Genomic DNA, 17,953 nt, shown 5'->3' with positions numbered 1-17,953 from the left:
GGCAGAGCCTCTGCTGTATTTTACAGATAGAAAGTTTTGGCCGGTTGCTCTTTGGGAGTCACGTTGCTGGTGCAAAAATGCTATAAGCTGTGTTATCTTTGGCATTTTTTAGAATCAACTGTAGGCACAGCTCTGGTTCATCCCTGGAGTTAGGTTTGTGAATGAATCATAGGTCTGTGTTTAGTGAAAAAGCAGCCAGTGTCTAAAGAAAAGCTTTGAAAGACTTTCTGATAACCTTTACAAGAAAGTCCGTCTCCTTGGAAGCAAAATTTATAGAAATGAGTGGTCTCTCAAAACTTGCATGGTACTTTATTATTCAAACACAGTCTTTTTTTTCTTTTTCTTTTTTACACACTTTGACTCCTTTATTATTGTTAGGAAACAAACTAAAAACACGGCATACTCTTTAGTGATTGCCATTATTCAGTGTGTCTTTGCTGAGCTTTTTCTTTCTGAGTCTCGCAGTATTGTTAGGTAAATACGCCTTTATAGGATTATTTCTCCTTAACTCCTATCATTATCCTATCATATAACTCTAATTAAGAGTTATATGATCGATACAAGTGGGTAGTTATCTGCTGCCCTCCAGTGGTTACATGGAAACTAGAAGTCCTTTTCCTAATTTTGCAACAGCTGAAAGTTTAAAACGAAGATATAAGGACCACAAAAGCAGCAGTAGCATTTTTAGGGCCAACCCCCTTCCCGACTCGGTTTATTTTATATGCATTGCATCGTTTCAGTATATTTTCATCGATTACTGAAGCGCTATGTCGGACTTGTTTACACCGGAAGTCACGTGAGCACATCTACCGGTGACTCCATGGCAACCGCTTGAGTTAACATAGATAATGGCAGAGATCGTCTGTACTAAGAAATAATTTTTGCAGAAAATGTGTGAAGGTACGGCGTGATCTGTTTGACCCTGTGGTGAAACAGAAAAACAAAGGTTCACGTGTTCACTGTGTCTTTGTAGAGTTTGAGGCCGAACAGCACAGCGGTCCCAGCCCTGCGTGGACAGAGGCCAGCTCTGTGAGCACCCAGCTCTCCCGGCACAGCGTAAGTACACACAGACGACGTGATGTGTGCAAATACAAATCTGTGGGATTTAATCTGGATCCTGTGTCAGCCTCGTTTGAGATAACTGGGCCAGCTGGGTCTTCAAATGCATTTTCCGTCATGCACAAAACACTAACACGTATGTGATGTGTAAATTACAGCTGCCCTGAGACAAAATGTGAACCTAACTAATTTCTAAATATTACTTGAAGTGCAAAATAGCTCCTCCATTTTTATATGGCTTATAACAGAAAAATATAATATAAATTATTTTTTAAACTATTTTTAAAGTCTAAATTGTTCATGAAAGTTGAATGATTGCTTTGGTTAGGTACTTATGGATGATGATCTTCTCAGAGACTTTGAGCCCGATGTTTGCTGTGCTCTCCCTGGATACTCTGCATTAAAAGGACCTCATCCTTCACGGCAGAATCGCCCCCCAACTGCTGAAACTACACTTTTTCCCCAAGTCCCTGAAAGTAAGATGCATAGCTGCTCTCCCTGTAATGTGAAACTGTAAGTGTTAATGCATATTTGCCATAATTATAATTCTCTGTCTTTAAAATGTTGTGCCTGTGTCAGATCCTGTCACACGTTTCTTGGAGAAGAAAGTGTTTCCAGTGTTGGTACCTGGATTGGAGGCTTTGCTAAGAGAAGCCCAGAAAAATGGCTGCTTTAAGGTCTAAGTGTCTTTAATAAAAATCAATTGTAATCCTAAAATTGGACTTCTCTGAGAAATCAGAAATTAATCAAGGATAAAAATCAACCACTAAAATATTTTTTTTTTCTGTTTAGGAAGTAAATAACCATAATTTGACATCTTAATCAAAAGCTAATAATTCATTTTATTGTTTTTTTCTGCTTTTCTTTAGGAAAATGGTAAATTTGAAAGTTCACAGATAACAACAATAATATTTTAATATTTAACAGTAATTAGTTTAGTGCATCTGTGCCATGAACCTGACATTGGGTGGTAGTCTGATAAATTTAAATGCTGTACAGGAATAATTAACCAGTAGAGGGATCTAAAAAACAATTCAGTGCTTACAGACACCAAAATGGGAGCTTTGTTGTTTTAACTCTTGTACATTTTGCTGCTGAAATAGTTGTGCTTTATAGTCAAGGGAGATGCTGAATGTAGGGCAGTCTCTTTTTTATTTCAGAGGAAAATAACAGCGTTTAACCCATGTGACTTTCTGACTGAGTGGCTCTACAAGTAAGAGTCCTCCTACACACACCTCACTCTGCACTCTGTAGTACTACCCTCACCACATAGATTCTTTCTGATGTCACATTGAAAGTGCTGTGAATGTTATCCTCAGCCATAACCCTCGCAGGAGTGGACTGGAACCAGTGAGCTTTCATGACATCCCCTTTGTCAAGGACTGGCTTGGGATGCAGTGAGTATCTCTTCAGTTTGCACACCATGGTTATTATAGCTAACAAAGACGAAACTAAAACTGGGTGTGAAAAAACATTTTAGTAAACGAGAATAAAATAAAAATGTTAGAAGTTGAAAAACTAACTAAAATAGAATAAACATTTCAAGGGAATATTCTTAGCTTTAGTATTAGTAAAATAACGTAAAACTTTCATAACATGTACTGAAGTTATTGTACAAAATCATACAGTGTACAGTTTTTAATCCAGTGTCTGTAGCAGAGGTGTCCAACATAAGGCCCAAGGGCCAGAATCAACCTTCCAAAGACTTCAATCTGGCCCAATGGGCAATTCTAGAAAATGTGAAGGTGAGCATAAATTTAGGACTTTTAATTCTATCTTCCAACGTTTTGCAGCATGATAAAGAGCTCCCCCATGGCCAATCTTACAACACCATGTTTCTCTGGTTTGGCCCACTTTGAAATCAAAATGGGATGTAATGGGCCCACGATGTAAAATGTGTTTGACATCTCTGGTTTATAGCACAAAGCAACTATAAGCTATGACACACACACAAAAACTCCATGCACGCTCTCCTTTCTTGTCTCATCACTCTTTCTATTCCATTTCCTTCCATTCTCCAGTCCCAGGCCTCCCACTCCTCTGTTTCTGCGGCTCACTGAGTGCGAGGCTGCTCTGCTCATCCAGGCTTTCTGGAGAGGATACAAGGTATGTTGAACATGACTGGAAGCTGAGTGCTGTTTACAGGCTTTCTATCCCACCATTTACAAAAGGGCTGGGGTTTGCAGAATGACAGGTCTGAAAAGCACCAAAAAGTGTGGAAAAAATAAACAGGAAACCTAAACTTTAAGAAACGAGGGACGTTTTATGGAACGAAGAGGTTGCATTGCATAGTCTTGGATGCATTTTACATTTCACTGACACACAACTTTAGCTTTGCCTGCTTGAGCAACTTCACAAACTCATCAAAGAATTCACAGTGTGGACATAAGATAACATTTTGAAGAAGAAAGTGTGTAGGAGTCCGGCAATCATCCCACAAGAACACAGCGACCCTGTGTGTGTGTGCGCGCGTGTCTGTTAGGCTACAATAGGCTCCCGCTAAGCGTGCATCGGCCAACAGTCTTGTTGTTGTCAGTCTTGTTGTATAATCCCATCCCCTTAAAGAGCCCCCTCTTCCACAGGGGCTGCAGTTTCATTCAGCAGCTTGATTATGTCATCAGTGATGCCAGGCTTTAATTCCCTCCTGTGTGGGTGTTGTGGTCTGAAGCACTCTGTGCTGTGATATAAATAGATATGCACAGACACTTCCAGAGGCAAACAGCAGCATCTCTCTCTGTCGCTCTTTCTCCCTCACACACACACACACACACACACACACACACACACACACACACACACACACACACACACACACACACACACACAGAGATAAACACCAGCCCCTGTGGTGTAAGGATAAGCAAGGGTCATGTTTTGTTTGTCTTGACAGAACCTCTTCTTTTGTGCGTTTCTTATCCGAAGTGCTTGTGGGAGGATTCAGCCTTAGTGTGGCTGCACAAACCACTGAGAGAAAAAGAGGCCAGCTGCACCGACGTGCACAATTGCATTACATTTGAATGATTTGAAAATGTGCTTGCACATGTGGGCCTGAAGATAAAAGTGTGGATGCGGGCATAAAAAAGATGGATGGAATGTGTGTCGTGAACTGCTGGGGCACCAGCAGAGGGCAGCACTCCCTCTTATTTGCCCTTTTTTTTTCTCCATGAACAACAAAATATAATTGATCTCTGCCCACATGTGGTGGCAGCAGTGAGCCAGCTGTCTGTCACTCCTTGCTGTATGTTTACCCTGAAATAAGAGGTTCAGCAGGGCCACTGATAGGACTGCAGCTGAACACCCCAAGGGATTCAGGGAAAGAGAGAGAGAGTGTGTGGGTAGAGACAGAGTGAGGGAATGGGAGGATTATGAGGAAGGATGATGGTTGGTCTATGTTTGGAACACTTTTGCATGGATGGCAAACGGGAGGAAAGAGGCGAGCTGATGTTGCAAAGTGGTGCCAGAGTAGGAAGATGCAGTTCTTCTAGGGGGTGGGAAAAGGGAGAGAGATGCAGCACAATCAGGGTCTGCAGCTAAGCGTTGGCCTCTTGGAAGATGCCTCTAGGATCATGACTTATTTAGGCTACATGGAGCGGAGCAGAATTTTTGTTTGGTCCTGACAGGCACTGTAGTGTGTTTCGACTGCTCTCACCTTGTCTTGAGAAAAACGGCAGTTAACAGCGGAGTGGGCAGCAGAGGAGGGACGAGCACGTCAGCACAAACCGAGTGAACTGTAAAGCACCAGTGCCTTGTTAAACTTCTACTGGGATCATTAAACATAACTATTACAGAATTATTCTTACACCAGCGTGCAATCAAGATGTCGTAGCTCACAAATCTAATTTCTAAGTAAAGAATTCCAAGGAATGTTTCACTCAAATCTGCCTCTCTGTCTGATTTTATGTGCTTGAGGATAGTTTATTAGAGCATAATAGGATTGTGGGATTTTCCTGTAATATATAGTCAGTATAAGATCAGTGCACTCTGTTCACTTCACCCCCATCTGCCTCCACACGCACCCCATTCCCCCCTCACACTTACACCCTCGGCTGTTATATAACCAGCTTGACGCAGCGCTGACTGCAGAGGGTGTGTGTGTGTGTGCGTGTGTGTGTGAGTGAGTGTTCTGGTAAGAAAGACAGACAGACTGAAGACTAGGAAGGGGCATGAGAGTATTTTTGTAGAGTGGAATTTTATCCCTCCATTATTAATCTCTTTCATCAAAACGCTGAGGGCTGAAGCAGAGCAGTGCTGGAGTGCACACAGACGCACACACAAACACACATAGACACAGATGCAAACTCATGACCCAGACAGTGCGTTTGTCTTTTGTTTTACTCACGTATAACTGTTAAGAGCTCCTAGGTCTAAACATATTATATAATCTTCTTTACACCGTGTACCTTAACCTAACTATAATCCATTCATCCATGCCTGCTACTCTAATGCACACTGATGTGCAAGCATGGACACACACACAGTCTCCTCTGATCACTAAGACTTCTCAGGATTATTCATGTCAGCTGAGCTAGAGTAGTGTGACTGTAGTGTAATAAATTCCCATTGCAATTAGACTGTCAATATTAGTGGGTTGTGGTCTGGTAGCTTTGCCCTTTATCATCATCACTGCCATTTCCACTGGCTCCAGTTGCAGATTTATTTATGTGGCTGGCCTTATCTCAGCTGCAGCGCACCTTTTATCTGACTGAAAAAAATAAATAAAAATCAAACCTAAGTCAGTTTTTTGGGGGGAGCGGGTCCTTTTTCTGTAGTGAAAACTTGAAACAAATACCATCAGTTGATTTCCACTGGAGAGTTTGGTAGTCTGATACAACCACACGCAGTATAAAACAAGGATGTAGCCACCGTGACATCACCTGTCCTATTTTGAAACTTCGAAGTGTTTTCACTGTCATGATTTTGTTGTTTTGAAACCAGATGTGATAAGCGTTGGCCAGAGCTGACTGTGAAATTCGGCATTCATTGGCTAACTAATTGTCAGTCCTATCCTGTTACCCAATGAGCACCTCCTGGATAAATCTGGTTTTGTGACATTTAGAATGGCTAAAATGTAAAAAGTAAACTTGATGATTTCTAGATGATTTCTGATGTAAGGCAGTTCAGTTAGCTAGCTGCAACCAGCCAGAATACTTCTAGTTTTGTCCAGTCATTATGCAGTGTATACACTGTACCACGTATATGACATATAGTAGGTTTTATACAACTTTGCAACCAAACAGTGAAAAACTTTCGTTCTTGTGCATGTTTCAACACTGTTTTAGCCGATGCTAACTACGTATGCAGAGTGTGAACACACAGCATGGGTGGTTTTATTAACAATTGATGATGTCATCTTAAAAACTTTTTTAAAAGGCTCATACATCTTTTTTCTTACTGATACTCCCTTTTTTACATTCCTCGTGCATTAATTTTTGTCTGCTTCCAGAATGTGTCGTTTTTCCTACTCTACTTTTCCTCTCCTATCTGTCACCTCTATCCCCAGCCGGCAGCTGGTTGCGGTCGATGGCTGCCACTTCCTGAGCCTGGTTCTGCCTGAGGTCTCTGCTTGTGAAAATGGAGTTCTACTTTTCAAAAGTGTTTTCTCTCTATTTCTCTCTTGGGTCTTGACATTTTAATACAAAGTGCTTTGAGGTGACTGTTGTTGTAAATTGGCACCACATAAGTAGAATTAATTCAATAGAATAGCAAAAATCTTGGGTTTCATCGGCTTTCTTTCTCATAGGCCTTTTAATAGACCTTTCCTTCCTTCTTGTACTGCAGCTATTAAGAAATATTAAGAAATGGGGCACTGCAAGTGCTGAGTTGTATTCCTCCTGACATAAACGAATAGAGCTGGTTGAAAGAAACACACACATATATGTGCACACACACACACACACACACACATTTGCCCCTCCCCAGAGTACTGCGTAGTCAACAGTAGAAGTAGGTCTATGATTCCAGTTCAATGGTCCAAGGGCAGCAATAGATGAATGGTTTTAAATGTGGTTCGCTGTTAAGTTAATTTGATGTACCACGTGCAGTGACACTCATGCAGAAGATATGTCTCAGGCTTGGTCCTTGCTTACCCTCCTGTAAATGGGCTGATGTCTCATATTTTCACTTGTGCATTTATCTGTGCCTACATTTGTCTTAGTTCTTATTTAAATGTAAGTATTTTTTTACCTTTAGGACAGTAGGGTGGCAGTGCAACTGCTTATTGTGACTCAGTCTACAGGGGCATGAATACAGGCCACAGGTCACTGGGCTGGTTAAGCCTTGAAGGAAGCTGTGGTGAACACAAAGATGATGGATGGGTGGAGTGTGAAGGGAAAATAAAGCAGACTGTGGCTGTGTCTTTATGCACTTGGTCGTGCAGCCACTTCCCCGGGTGAGGAGCTCAGTCTCAAAGTCAGCTTTGCACTGGAAAGGAATGCAGCTTGAAAGGCTTAGTTATGAGACTGCAACGTGTGCGTGCACACCATAATGTTGTATGCAATTGTGGATAATGTGGCGTGTGATAACAGTGGCCCTTGCAGTGTCTCGGTAATTTTTCTAATCACTCTAATCCCAGCCTTCATGCAAACATACAGCATGAGAGGACTGAGTCACATGCACACAAAACCAGACTCTGCCACGTGAGCAGTGCATCAGCACATATGATTATATCAAGAAGATAATGCGTTAGCGAAGTTTCACTAAGAATTCAAATGAGTATAAATAACTGTGAAAAACGATGAAGTTGAGATGCATATATTGTAACACGCAGTACAAGTAAAACGTCAAAATTCTTAACCAGGCTTGGTGCCCAGGGTCAAAATAACTTAGCCCTGCAAATCAGCTGTGCTGATGCACACAGACAGGCTTCAGAAAACTCAGGCGCACACACACACACAACTCAGCCCTTTGTCTCCTGCTGTCATACACAAGCTGTCAGCATCCTGCAGAAAGCTAGTGTATTCATAAAGTCAGCTTTCCAAGAACTGACTTTGATTTTTGCTCCATTTCCATCATTTCGGAGAAGCTGACAGCATCAGAAGCAGAAAGGGAGAATACAAGATTTAGGAGGACATCAGTGAAGAGTGACAGAGAAGAAATGGCACACAGACACAAATAAAGCACACAAGTGATGGTGAGCAAACACAACAGACTTAACCACCCCTCCTCCCCTCCTCCCTCTGACCCTCACCCCTCATTTCCATTTCTATGGTTTGCTCCCATCAGCAGAGAGGCTGCTGCAGCACTGTGACACCCCGTGAATGAACTATTGGAGCGCTCTAGTTTTACCCATTCCTAAACCTATCACCAGGCTTATATAACAGACCCACTTTTGTACAATAGCAACACTTTTGTTGCCACATAACCAGGCACTTAGGAGAAAGTTGGGGTTGAATGGAGCGGAGTGAAAGGAGACTGGTGAGAAGAGAGGTGGGAGAGAATTCAGAGTGAAGGGAGGTGGATGGAGAGGGAAGAAATACTGATGTGTTGGGGAATCAAGGGAGAGTAATGTGTTAGTATGAAAGACAGTATCTGAGGAGAGATCTACCACCCAGGGAAGAAAGAAGCCTGTCAGAGATAGTTGAGTACAAAGAGCATAGAGGAAAGAAAAAGGAGGAGTAGGAGGACTAGTTAGTGGGAGAAGAATAGGAGGAGGGATAAATGGGAACAGGAGGTGAAGCCCTTTACAGATATTTTATTCACATTTGCAACATCAAACTTGCTCGGTAATCTTTCAGGAAGTCCTGCAGCCCCCCCACCACCACCACCACCACACACACACACACACACACAAAACCAAACACAACAGCTGCAGTAGTTTCATCCAAGAACAGAAGCATAATTCATACAGCCTGGATTAGGCTGAATCAGGGTTCCTGTGAATCCTTAGAAGCTCTTCATTAATCTCATAGTAAGGCCTAACGTTTTAAAATGCATTAAAAATTAATTAATTTAATTTAAAATAGGAAATAGGATTTTATCACTTGCTTGGCTTATGTTTTCACTTATTTTTGCAGCATAGTGTAGGCAAGATGTGTGAGTTGCAGTATGTGTTTCAACCACAGTGCAATCAGTATTAGTAATTCTGCTCTGTACCAGAAAATCCTGAAGTAGAATGTCCGGAGTGGCCTAGTCAACGTCCAGAGTTGAATCTGATTGAGATGCTTTGGCATGACCTTAAACAGGCCGTTCATGCTCGAAAACCCTCCAATTTGGCTGAATTAAAACAATCCCATAAAGAAAAGTGGGCCAAAATTCCTCCTCAGTGAAAAAGACTCTTTGCCAGTTATCGCAAAAGTGTGACTGTAGTTCTTGCTGCCAAGTGTGGCACAACTAGTTTAAGGAGCGACTTTTTCACAAAAGTTCCGGCAGGTTTGGATATTTTTTTCCAATAATAAATGAAATAATCATTTAAAAAAGAACATTTATTTACTTAACCCTCCCTAGAAATGTTCTTAATGTTAGCAACTAAAGCATATACTGTAACAGACTTTCTAAATAACCTTCTTTAAACAGTCCTAACAGCTTACTAACACTGATTAGCTTGTGGCTCAATTAAGTTATTGATGATGTTTGCTCATGTGAATTTATGCATGTGCGCCCTTTGCACGTGTCCTGTGATTGTTATAGATCAGGGCACAGCCAGATGTTCAGGAGATGCGCCAGTGGCAGAAAAAACTGAGAGAGACCCGTGACATTGGCAAAACTGTCAAGCAGTTCTGGGCGAAACAAGAGAGACGAGGTAAGCCCACATACACTTACACACACACTCACATGATATCACTGAATGCCAGCCCTCAGGCTTGCTAGTAGCATTATATCTACTACTATCAAATTCTCTTCAGTGCCTGACAAAAGCTGCTGATATTCATACAAAGGTACTAGACTGCATACAAATCAGTCCATACAATATTCAGATTTACAAAAATAAATACGCATACAGTGCGGTGTGTCAGCCTGTGCACAAATGGAGTTTCACACATATAAACGGCTGCAGAGATATTCACGCCAATGGGGCTTTGATTTTTAAAGCTGAAAGATGAGGATTCTGGGAGCGGTGACACACAGAGAGAATGAGGGCAGTGACGGAGAAAGAGAAGCAGACATGGGGAGAAAGTAAGTAATTGAGAGAGAAGATTGCAAATGAAAAAAAGAAAGAAAATGTCTTGAGGGCTCAGGCTACGCTTGTGTGACAGCGACGGCAGAGGATGGGGGGGGGGGGGGGGGGGTTTAAGTGTGGAAAGAGCGGAGTAACAGAGTGTAGAGGGGAAGGGGATGAAGTCTGAGACGAGGGTAAAGTGTACGTCTTTGCCTGTGGCGAGTGTGTGTGTCTGTGTGTGCACTGTGCACATATGAAGGACAGGGAAGAGCAGCTGAGAATGCAGACCCATGTCCACTGTGACTGACAAGCATTAGAGTTAAAGGATGATGACTACACGTTGTCTTTGGCAGCTTGCATAAGAACAGAGTGGTACACTGTACAAGCACTTTCTTAAATCCAAGTAGGCTCGCAGGGAAAAAAACACGACTGTTGCAAAGTTCAGCTAAAGAAATTGATTTGTAATAAAGAAAAAAAAAAGCACACAAACAGAATTTTCTGTGGGGGCTTCATAAGAAGCCAAAGAACTTTGGAGAACCTCCAACTTTTTTCTTCTAACATCACCATACCCTTGATACCTTTGACTAGTATAATGAAATTCTTATCATCTTTGTGCTTTGTACAAATTAGCATACTGAGCTGAATTCACTGATATAGTCACCAATGAGGATGCCACAATACCAATACAGATACCCAATAGAGTGGACTCAAACAACAACTCCTTTATTAAAAAGTCATTTTAAATAGATGATATGGTCGAGTGTTTATTTCAAATTTTAATGCTGTATTTTTTTTTGACAGGACATAGACTTAAATAGAATGCCTTAGAATAGAATGCCTTTATTGTCACTATACAGTTGTACAATGAGATACAGATACAGATACATACAAATGTCAGGATGGTTGCAGAGTAACCTACTAACATTCCTATGAGGTATAACATGTACCATTTTAAGTAAATCTTAGCTCATTTTGAATTTCATGACAGCAACACATTTTAAAAAATTGGCGATGTTGGGGAAAAAAGACTGGAAAAGTAAGCGGTGCTAAACAAAAACAGCTGGAGGAACATTTTGCAACTAATTAGGTTAATTGGCAGCAGGTCAGTAACAGGAGTGGGTCTAAAAAGAACATATTAGAGAGGCAGAGGTTCTCAGAAGTAAAGTTGGGAAGAGGTTCACCAGTCTGCTTCTACAAATTGTGGACCAATTTTAGAATAATGTTACTAAATGTAAAATAGTAAAGACTTCAATCTAGAGAAATCTCCGTGTACAAGGGACAAGGCTGAAAACCAGCATGATTCTGTGATGGACATGAAAGAAACGTTAAAGCTCCATCATCGAAAAAAGAAGCCACATATGAACATGACCCAGCAATGCTGCTGTCTTCTTTGGACCAAAGCTCATTTAAAATGGACTGAGAAAAAATGGAAAACTGCTCTGTGGTCAGACAAAGTGAAATTGGACATTTATTTTGGAACATGGACAGCGCATCCCGTGAACTAAAGATAAGAGGGACCACCCGGCTTAAGACCAGTGCTAAGTTCAAAAACCTGCATCTCTGATGGCATGGGGTTCCATCAGTGTGTATGGAATTGGCAGCTGGCACATTTGGAAAGGCACCATCAATACTAAACGGTATATACAGGATTTAGAGCAACACATTCTCCCATTGCATATTTCATCAAAACAATGCCAAACCACATACTGCCTCTATAACAGCACTGTGTCAGCACTGTAGTAGAAGAAACACGGCCTGCCTGCAGTGCAGACCCAGACCTTTCTTACAAACAACTGGGGGCAGACCACTAAATGCACCATCATCCATGTGTAGCTTTTGCTGTCCTCGCTTCATCTTCTTCAGCACGTGAGCATAGCTAAAAACACCATTAGGTGCATCCTGCCCCTGCTGATTCCAGAAGTTACTAAAAATGCAAATCAAGCCACATTTTTTTGAATATGCATCAAACAGCAGAGCAGCAATGGTGGCACAATGATCAGAATTCTAGCCTCACAGCAAAAAGGTTCTTGGTTTGAATTTGCAATCTGGTTGGGGTGTTGTATGCAGAGTTGCATGTTCTGCCTGTGTCTTTGTGGGTTATCTCTGGGTACTCTAGCTTATTTCCACACTCAAAGACATACACACTTAGTGCAATTAGGTTAATTGGCGCTTCCAGATTGAATGTGTGCGAATAGTTGTCTGTCTTTGTGCAGCTAGCGGGGTAGATTCTTGGTCTTTTTTAGGGACATTGTATTTATTTTTCCACGCGCCTGTTGGAACGCTGTACCATCATGGTGCATCACAACGAGTTAGCAAGTGGACAGAAAAACCAAAACACATGGCAAAGAACAAAAGATGACTAAAAGAAGCTTCTCTCTACTTTGCATTGTTGCAGCTGTCTACTTTTCCAGCGGGCCCACGTAAATGATTTCAAACATTTCAATAATAAGGATACAGAAGGTGCAACTCCTACATGCACAATAGGACTAATGACACAGAGGGAAAGAAATCCGATTACACCGTGCTTACAACAGACAGCTCAACAGTAATGTTGTCGCATTGTCTCCCCCTTAGGGAACTGATATATTCAACGAGGCAACACTCATCTTCTACCCACAAATAAATAGGGATGGATGTGTGTCAACATCACACTGTTTGGAGCAATACTGGGAATTGTCTTCTTGAATGAATCCATAAATAATTACAATCTCTACATTTTACTCTGTTTGGTGCTCTAATCTGTGTAATTGCCTGATAATTTACTGCACTTTGTGGTGAACTTTTTATAGATGGGAGGATAAAAATAACCGCCAGATGTAAGCTTTGTAAAATAATAATATATGATAATAATGATAATAATATACAAAAATAGTTTTTAAAAAAGAAACCCTCAAGAAGCAATTACATCTATATTTAATCTATTCTGCTCTTCGCATTTAACCCAGATACAGGAGCATTCATACACTGAGGCGTGCTTCAGCCCATCTGACGGGGGTGTGGCGGTGTGTCATGATAAACACACGCACCCTCTAGTAACGCTAGTCATGGTAGTGTTTCAGTTTTTGTCGCTCAGAAACAAAGAACGGAGGCATCATGAGCACAGGTTGTTTCCACAGACGCATTCCACACAACAAAGGCGCTCTCTGCGGCCGACGAACATTCTTCCACGGGCGTGTGACAGCCATGCCACACTGCCACTGCTAACCGCCGCCGCTGCTGCTACTGCTGACCTGACATTCTAGCCGGGGGCCTGGGGATGGGTGTGCATGCGTAAGAGAGTGCGTGAGCGTCTGTCCAGACTGTCGCCCTGCATGGAAACCATTTTCCAACCTCTTCAACTGAGTCTACAATGGATGAAAATAGGAGAGAACAAGAAAGACAGAAAGTGACAGAAGTTGCAGTTTGTTTGCCAGCTTCTTCTGTTTTTGTTTTTTGGATGTTATAGAAGTCGCCTTCCTGCACTGTGACACATAAATGACCCATGTTTGGTGCACTTGCAGAGTTAAAAAGAGAGCGAGAAATTATTTAGGGAAGCTCCCCTCCCAACTGTACGCTCAGTCTTTAAGTCCCACAACAGCTGTGCTCATCTTATTTGACCCGAGAAAGCCGGCGTACAATGCCTCGCTGCCGCTTCATAGTCTGAAATCAGAATTAGTCAGAGATGGAGAGAAAAACAATGAGGCAAAGAGCAAAGAGCAGGCACACACTGATATGTCAAAAGGTCACATCGCACTAGACAGGTGCAGCTCTCAGCAGTTCATGAATCACCTCGACTGTCCTTGACTGGTGCTTGTTTACCGTCAGTTTGAGCCCTGTTAAAACAGCTTGTGACATCACGTGGTTGGTGACATTGTTTTGAATAGATCAACATGAAATGAAGTGGCAACAGAAATCTGTTAATTGTTTTGACATTCTCCCTTGTTTTGTTTTGTTTTGTTAGATTTTCTTCACCCGCCACGCCAAACTACAGCTTTTTAAAAGATAAGTCATGGGATCTGAATCAGGGAAATGATTCTCAGATGATAAAACAAAAAAATACTGAAGGGCCCCATCACTGCATATTTGGATTCTCTATATGTATGGATGCACTTTGAAATCTTAAAAAAAAAAAGGTTGTTTTTTTTCCAAAACCGCAATTCCATCACACTTTTTCAATAATTAGCTTGTAAATAAAGCAGTTCAATTCAATTCCATTTTATTTATACAGCACCGAATCACAGTGTCACCTGAAAGCACTTTAAATTGTAAGGTAGACCCTACAATAATACTACAGAGAAAACCCCAACAATCATATGATCCTCTATGTGCAAGCTCTTTGGTGACAGTGGGAAGGAAAAACTCCCTTTTAACAGGAAGAACCAGGCTCAGGGAGGAGTGGCCATCTGCCATGACCGGTTGGAGTGAGGGGCAAACGATACCGTAATTTGCACTTCATGACAGCCTCTTGGGTAGCACTTTATAATAATGTCATACTATTAGGCATTAGTAAGGTATTAGCGAGTGCTTAATACATCATTTATATATCATTAGTCCTCCTTAGTTTGACATTTATAAATACAGATGTGTTTATCCATCTGTTACTGTTACACTGTGTACAACTATCACTGCTAGTAATTATCATAATTTTAGTCATAATGATATATCTATATTTATAAATGGCATACTGAAGAGTAGTAATGCTATATAAATGATAAATCAAGCAACTACACATACCTTACTAATATGTTAATAATGCTTTATAGCATTATTTGTTATAAAGTGATACCGGCTTTTGTTTTTCATAGATATGCTTACTTTAACAGTGTCAAAGCTGTCACTCTTTTTTAAATACTTTGCCTGGAAAACATATCCGAACATCTCTTGTTTGTCTCCAGTGGGTTCCGCTATGACAGATCTTCCAGAAAGCCCCCAGCCTGGAAACAATGTGTCCATCCAGGTGGTTTCCCCCACTCCCCAGAGCACCGCGGTCCACACACCCACCACCCATATGAGCCCACAGCCTGGTGAGTGGTTCACACCCAGCCTGCACGTCAAGGAAGAAGTAGCCTCTACATCTCTGACTAATTTCCTGTCTGTGTCCAACAAACTAATCGCAGGGTCTCCATCGCTACTAGGAACTCACAACCTGAGCTACCCTGGTGGGACTTGGTAACTGGAATCATTAGCCTTGTGTAAAAGCTTTTTTTTCTGCTGTTTAAACACTATTAAACTCTGTTAGGCTGATGCCAAATTGACCTAAAGTGATCAGTCAAACAAGCCCTGTTTAAAGAAAAAAAAGAAAAGAATAAAAAAGATGCCTGTAACCAATTTGATATGGCCAGGCCAGGATTTATGGTCTGAGATCCGTGTCTAATTAGTTTATTGCTTTCATTGCCTTTTTGATGGATCACTTCCCTTCACGAGTCTCACCCAGCCAATGAGCACCATATAGCACGGTTCACATATTATACTGTCAGGAGTGAAACCTCTTGTAACGGGCGTCATAATTTCTCTCTCCGCACCTCTGGATGACAGCTCAGTGGAAGATAACCATATTTCCTTGATCTGTCTTTTCCTCTTTCCTTAGCAATAGACATCACTCCACAAAAGAGGTCATAGCATTTCCATTCAAGCCAGAAATTGAGGGCAGAGTCAAAGGTGGCTCGGCACACGGCGCACCGCTTTATATCCTGTTTATCAGGAAAGGAAATGACATGTCAGAGAAGCTGAGAATAAAAGAGAATTGGAAAAACATCACTTAGATCACTGGTTTGTATTTGGCAACTATCTGACAAAAAAACAAGAATCTCTAATATTATGCTTAGATTTTTATTACTTTAAAGGGTTAAAGTAAGTTTGCCCTGTATAACAATACATATGGGAATATGTGCATATATATGTATAGGTATATAATAACACAGCTGAGGAGATTAAAAAATAAAACCCTGTTAATCAGTAAGTCACTTAACATTTCTGCCACAGAAACATGGGAGGGCTTGGCTACTCATTACACGCACGACATGAAATAACGCCATAAAAATAGATGTATGAGGTGTATTTAACTTTTGTTTATTCTTACTTAATAGGAGTATTTTCCTACTGCTGTTTTGGTCTTATGCCTAATGTGTTGAATAGGCGCACATTTTGCATCATCCCCATTGAGTCTGCCACCTTCAGCTGTTTGTTTTTCAAGCTGTTGGCATTCAAATATTTATCTTGAATCAGCCTCAGAAATCATGAAATTTGATTTGCAAAAATTAAAAGACTGCTGCTCAAGTGACTCTACAGTTCTTCTTCCTGTTAGACTGTCCAGGCTATAGCTGTTTTCTCTTGACTGTGGGTGTCAATTAAAGTGAAAGAATAAAGTGCACTCCTGGCATTTTTCCATCTCGCCACAAACCCAGCGTACCTGAGAGGGTACTGATGGTTGATCTTCTGTTTCATGATGAACTGCTTCTTGACCAAGTGAAGCATACCACCTCAGAGTGAGTCATGGGGAGGGTCATGTATCTCCCTTTGCAGGTATGTGGATGCCTGGAAGACAGCTGCCACTGGGTGAGGAGATAAAACGGCCCATTTAATTCTGGGGACATCTGATAGAGGAGCCAGCTCCACGAAGTCTGGCAGAACTGTACCCGACTGAAACCCAATCACACAGCAGCAGAAGGTAGTGTCGGCATCAAGCTGTCAGAGCATAGAGAGATAACAACTGGTTCTGGGTTGTGATTCCAGACTGATGTGTTAGTTAAAACTTCGTTTACACATTTAAAATGTAAAAACAAAAATATCTTATGAATGCACTGAATGTATTAAAGAAGCCTATGTCAGACAGACAAATACTCAGAACATGTAGCCCAAAGTTAAACTACAGACTCATATTTTCCATCTTTATCATCAAAGGACAAAGTAGGCATTTATGAAAATGCAATACTGTGCAAAAGACTTGAGCCACCCCTCATTTCTGTATATTTTGCTGGGAAAATGGGAAGTAGATTCTATGATTTTATTGAAATCTGTGCAGGATAGGGGTGAGCATGAAAGTCAGTGTTTTATAAAACCCCCTTTATTCTTCAACACATTGAAGAATCATCTCTGTGAAGATGACCCCACACTGCTTCAACAAAGTTGTTCTGGAGAGGCTAATCCATGACTGACTGTGTTCCACAATGCTTTTCTATTTGTATGGTTTTACTGCACTGGCATTGTGTTTGGGATCACTGTCATGCTAAAAAATGAAGCTGCTGCCAATCAGATGCTTTCCACATAGCATTGCATTGTAGCTCAAAATCTGATGGAACTTTATTTTTCTGATGAGGCTTTGGTGAATGGTAGATGGATCAAGGGTCAGATGCATTGCTCACATGTGAGGTCTTTGCTGGATTTTTTCCTATCCACTCCAGTTTTCTCATTTTTTTTTGAGGACACACTGCAAACTACTGTGATATGCCAAATTTTCAGCAAACAGCTCTTTGTAAGTCACCTTGTTGGTTGAGAAATAATATTTTATGCCAGTCAAACTGTGTTGTCTTTGTAATTTTTTTTAGATTCAAGTAAAGAAATTTAAACTAATTATGTGTTTTTGCAATAGTAACAAAGTGCCTAAAGATGCCTAAAGAAATTGTAAAATAATTCTTTGTGAAGTTGTCTATTATGTATAGACAAACCTCTGGTTCATCCTTTGAGTTAGGTGCCTTTTGTAATGCTTAATTACTTGTAGGTTGAGTTAAGTAGCTTAACAAACAAAAACAAACAACAACAAAAAAATTCCTCTGAAAATGGTTAGGTACAAGGACTGGACTAAATGAGTGAAAAAGCAACCAG

General features: G+C 41.1%; 1 protein-coding gene across 3 annotated transcripts; it reads left to right on the top strand.

The window, feature by feature from the left end:
- The first annotated feature begins 795 nt into the window (after positions 1 to 795).
- Positions 796 to 16,856, top strand: iqck (IQ motif containing K). Of its 3 annotated transcripts, XM_087839801.1 has the most exons (10): positions 796 to 900; positions 974 to 1,056; positions 1,388 to 1,535; positions 1,639 to 1,736; positions 2,220 to 2,272; positions 2,379 to 2,456; positions 3,081 to 3,165; positions 9,685 to 9,796; positions 15,028 to 15,156; positions 15,250 to 16,851. In XM_087839801.1, the coding sequence occupies exons 1-10, from the start codon at positions 891 to 893 to the stop codon at positions 15,303 to 15,305; spliced, it is 852 nt and encodes a 283-aa protein (XP_087695927.1). In that variant the 5' UTR covers positions 796 to 890; the 3' UTR covers positions 15,306 to 16,851. The 3 variants fall into 3 exon arrangements, with proteins under 3 accessions (XP_087695927.1, XP_087695928.1, XP_087695926.1); XM_087839802.1 differs by lacking the exon at positions 1,639 to 1,736 and having other exon boundaries at positions 2,203 to 2,272; positions 15,250 to 16,856; XM_087839800.1 differs by having other exon boundaries at positions 15,028 to 16,853.
- Positions 16,857 to 17,953: the final 1,097 nt, after the last annotated feature.

Source organism: Neolamprologus brichardi, chromosome 4 (assembly GCF_056152115.1).
Source record: "Neolamprologus brichardi isolate AB-2024 chromosome 4, ASM5615211v1, whole genome shotgun sequence".
Classification (NCBI taxonomy): Eukaryota; Metazoa; Chordata; class Actinopteri; order Cichliformes; family Cichlidae; genus Neolamprologus; species Neolamprologus brichardi.
The sequence above is the reverse complement of the archived record's forward strand: the minus strand, read 5'-3'. Positions and strand labels throughout refer to the sequence as shown.

Bases quoted from the DNA above. Each gene is read 5' to 3' on its own strand.
- iqck (XM_087839800.1), top strand. The intron at 1,536-1,638 runs GTAAGATGCATA...TGCCTGTGTCAG, and splicing joins TTTTCCCCAAGTCCCTGAAA to ATCCTGTCACACGTTTCTTG. The intron at 2,273-2,378 runs GTAAGAGTCCTC...TGTTATCCTCAG, and splicing joins CTGACTGAGTGGCTCTACAA to CCATAACCCTCGCAGGAGTG.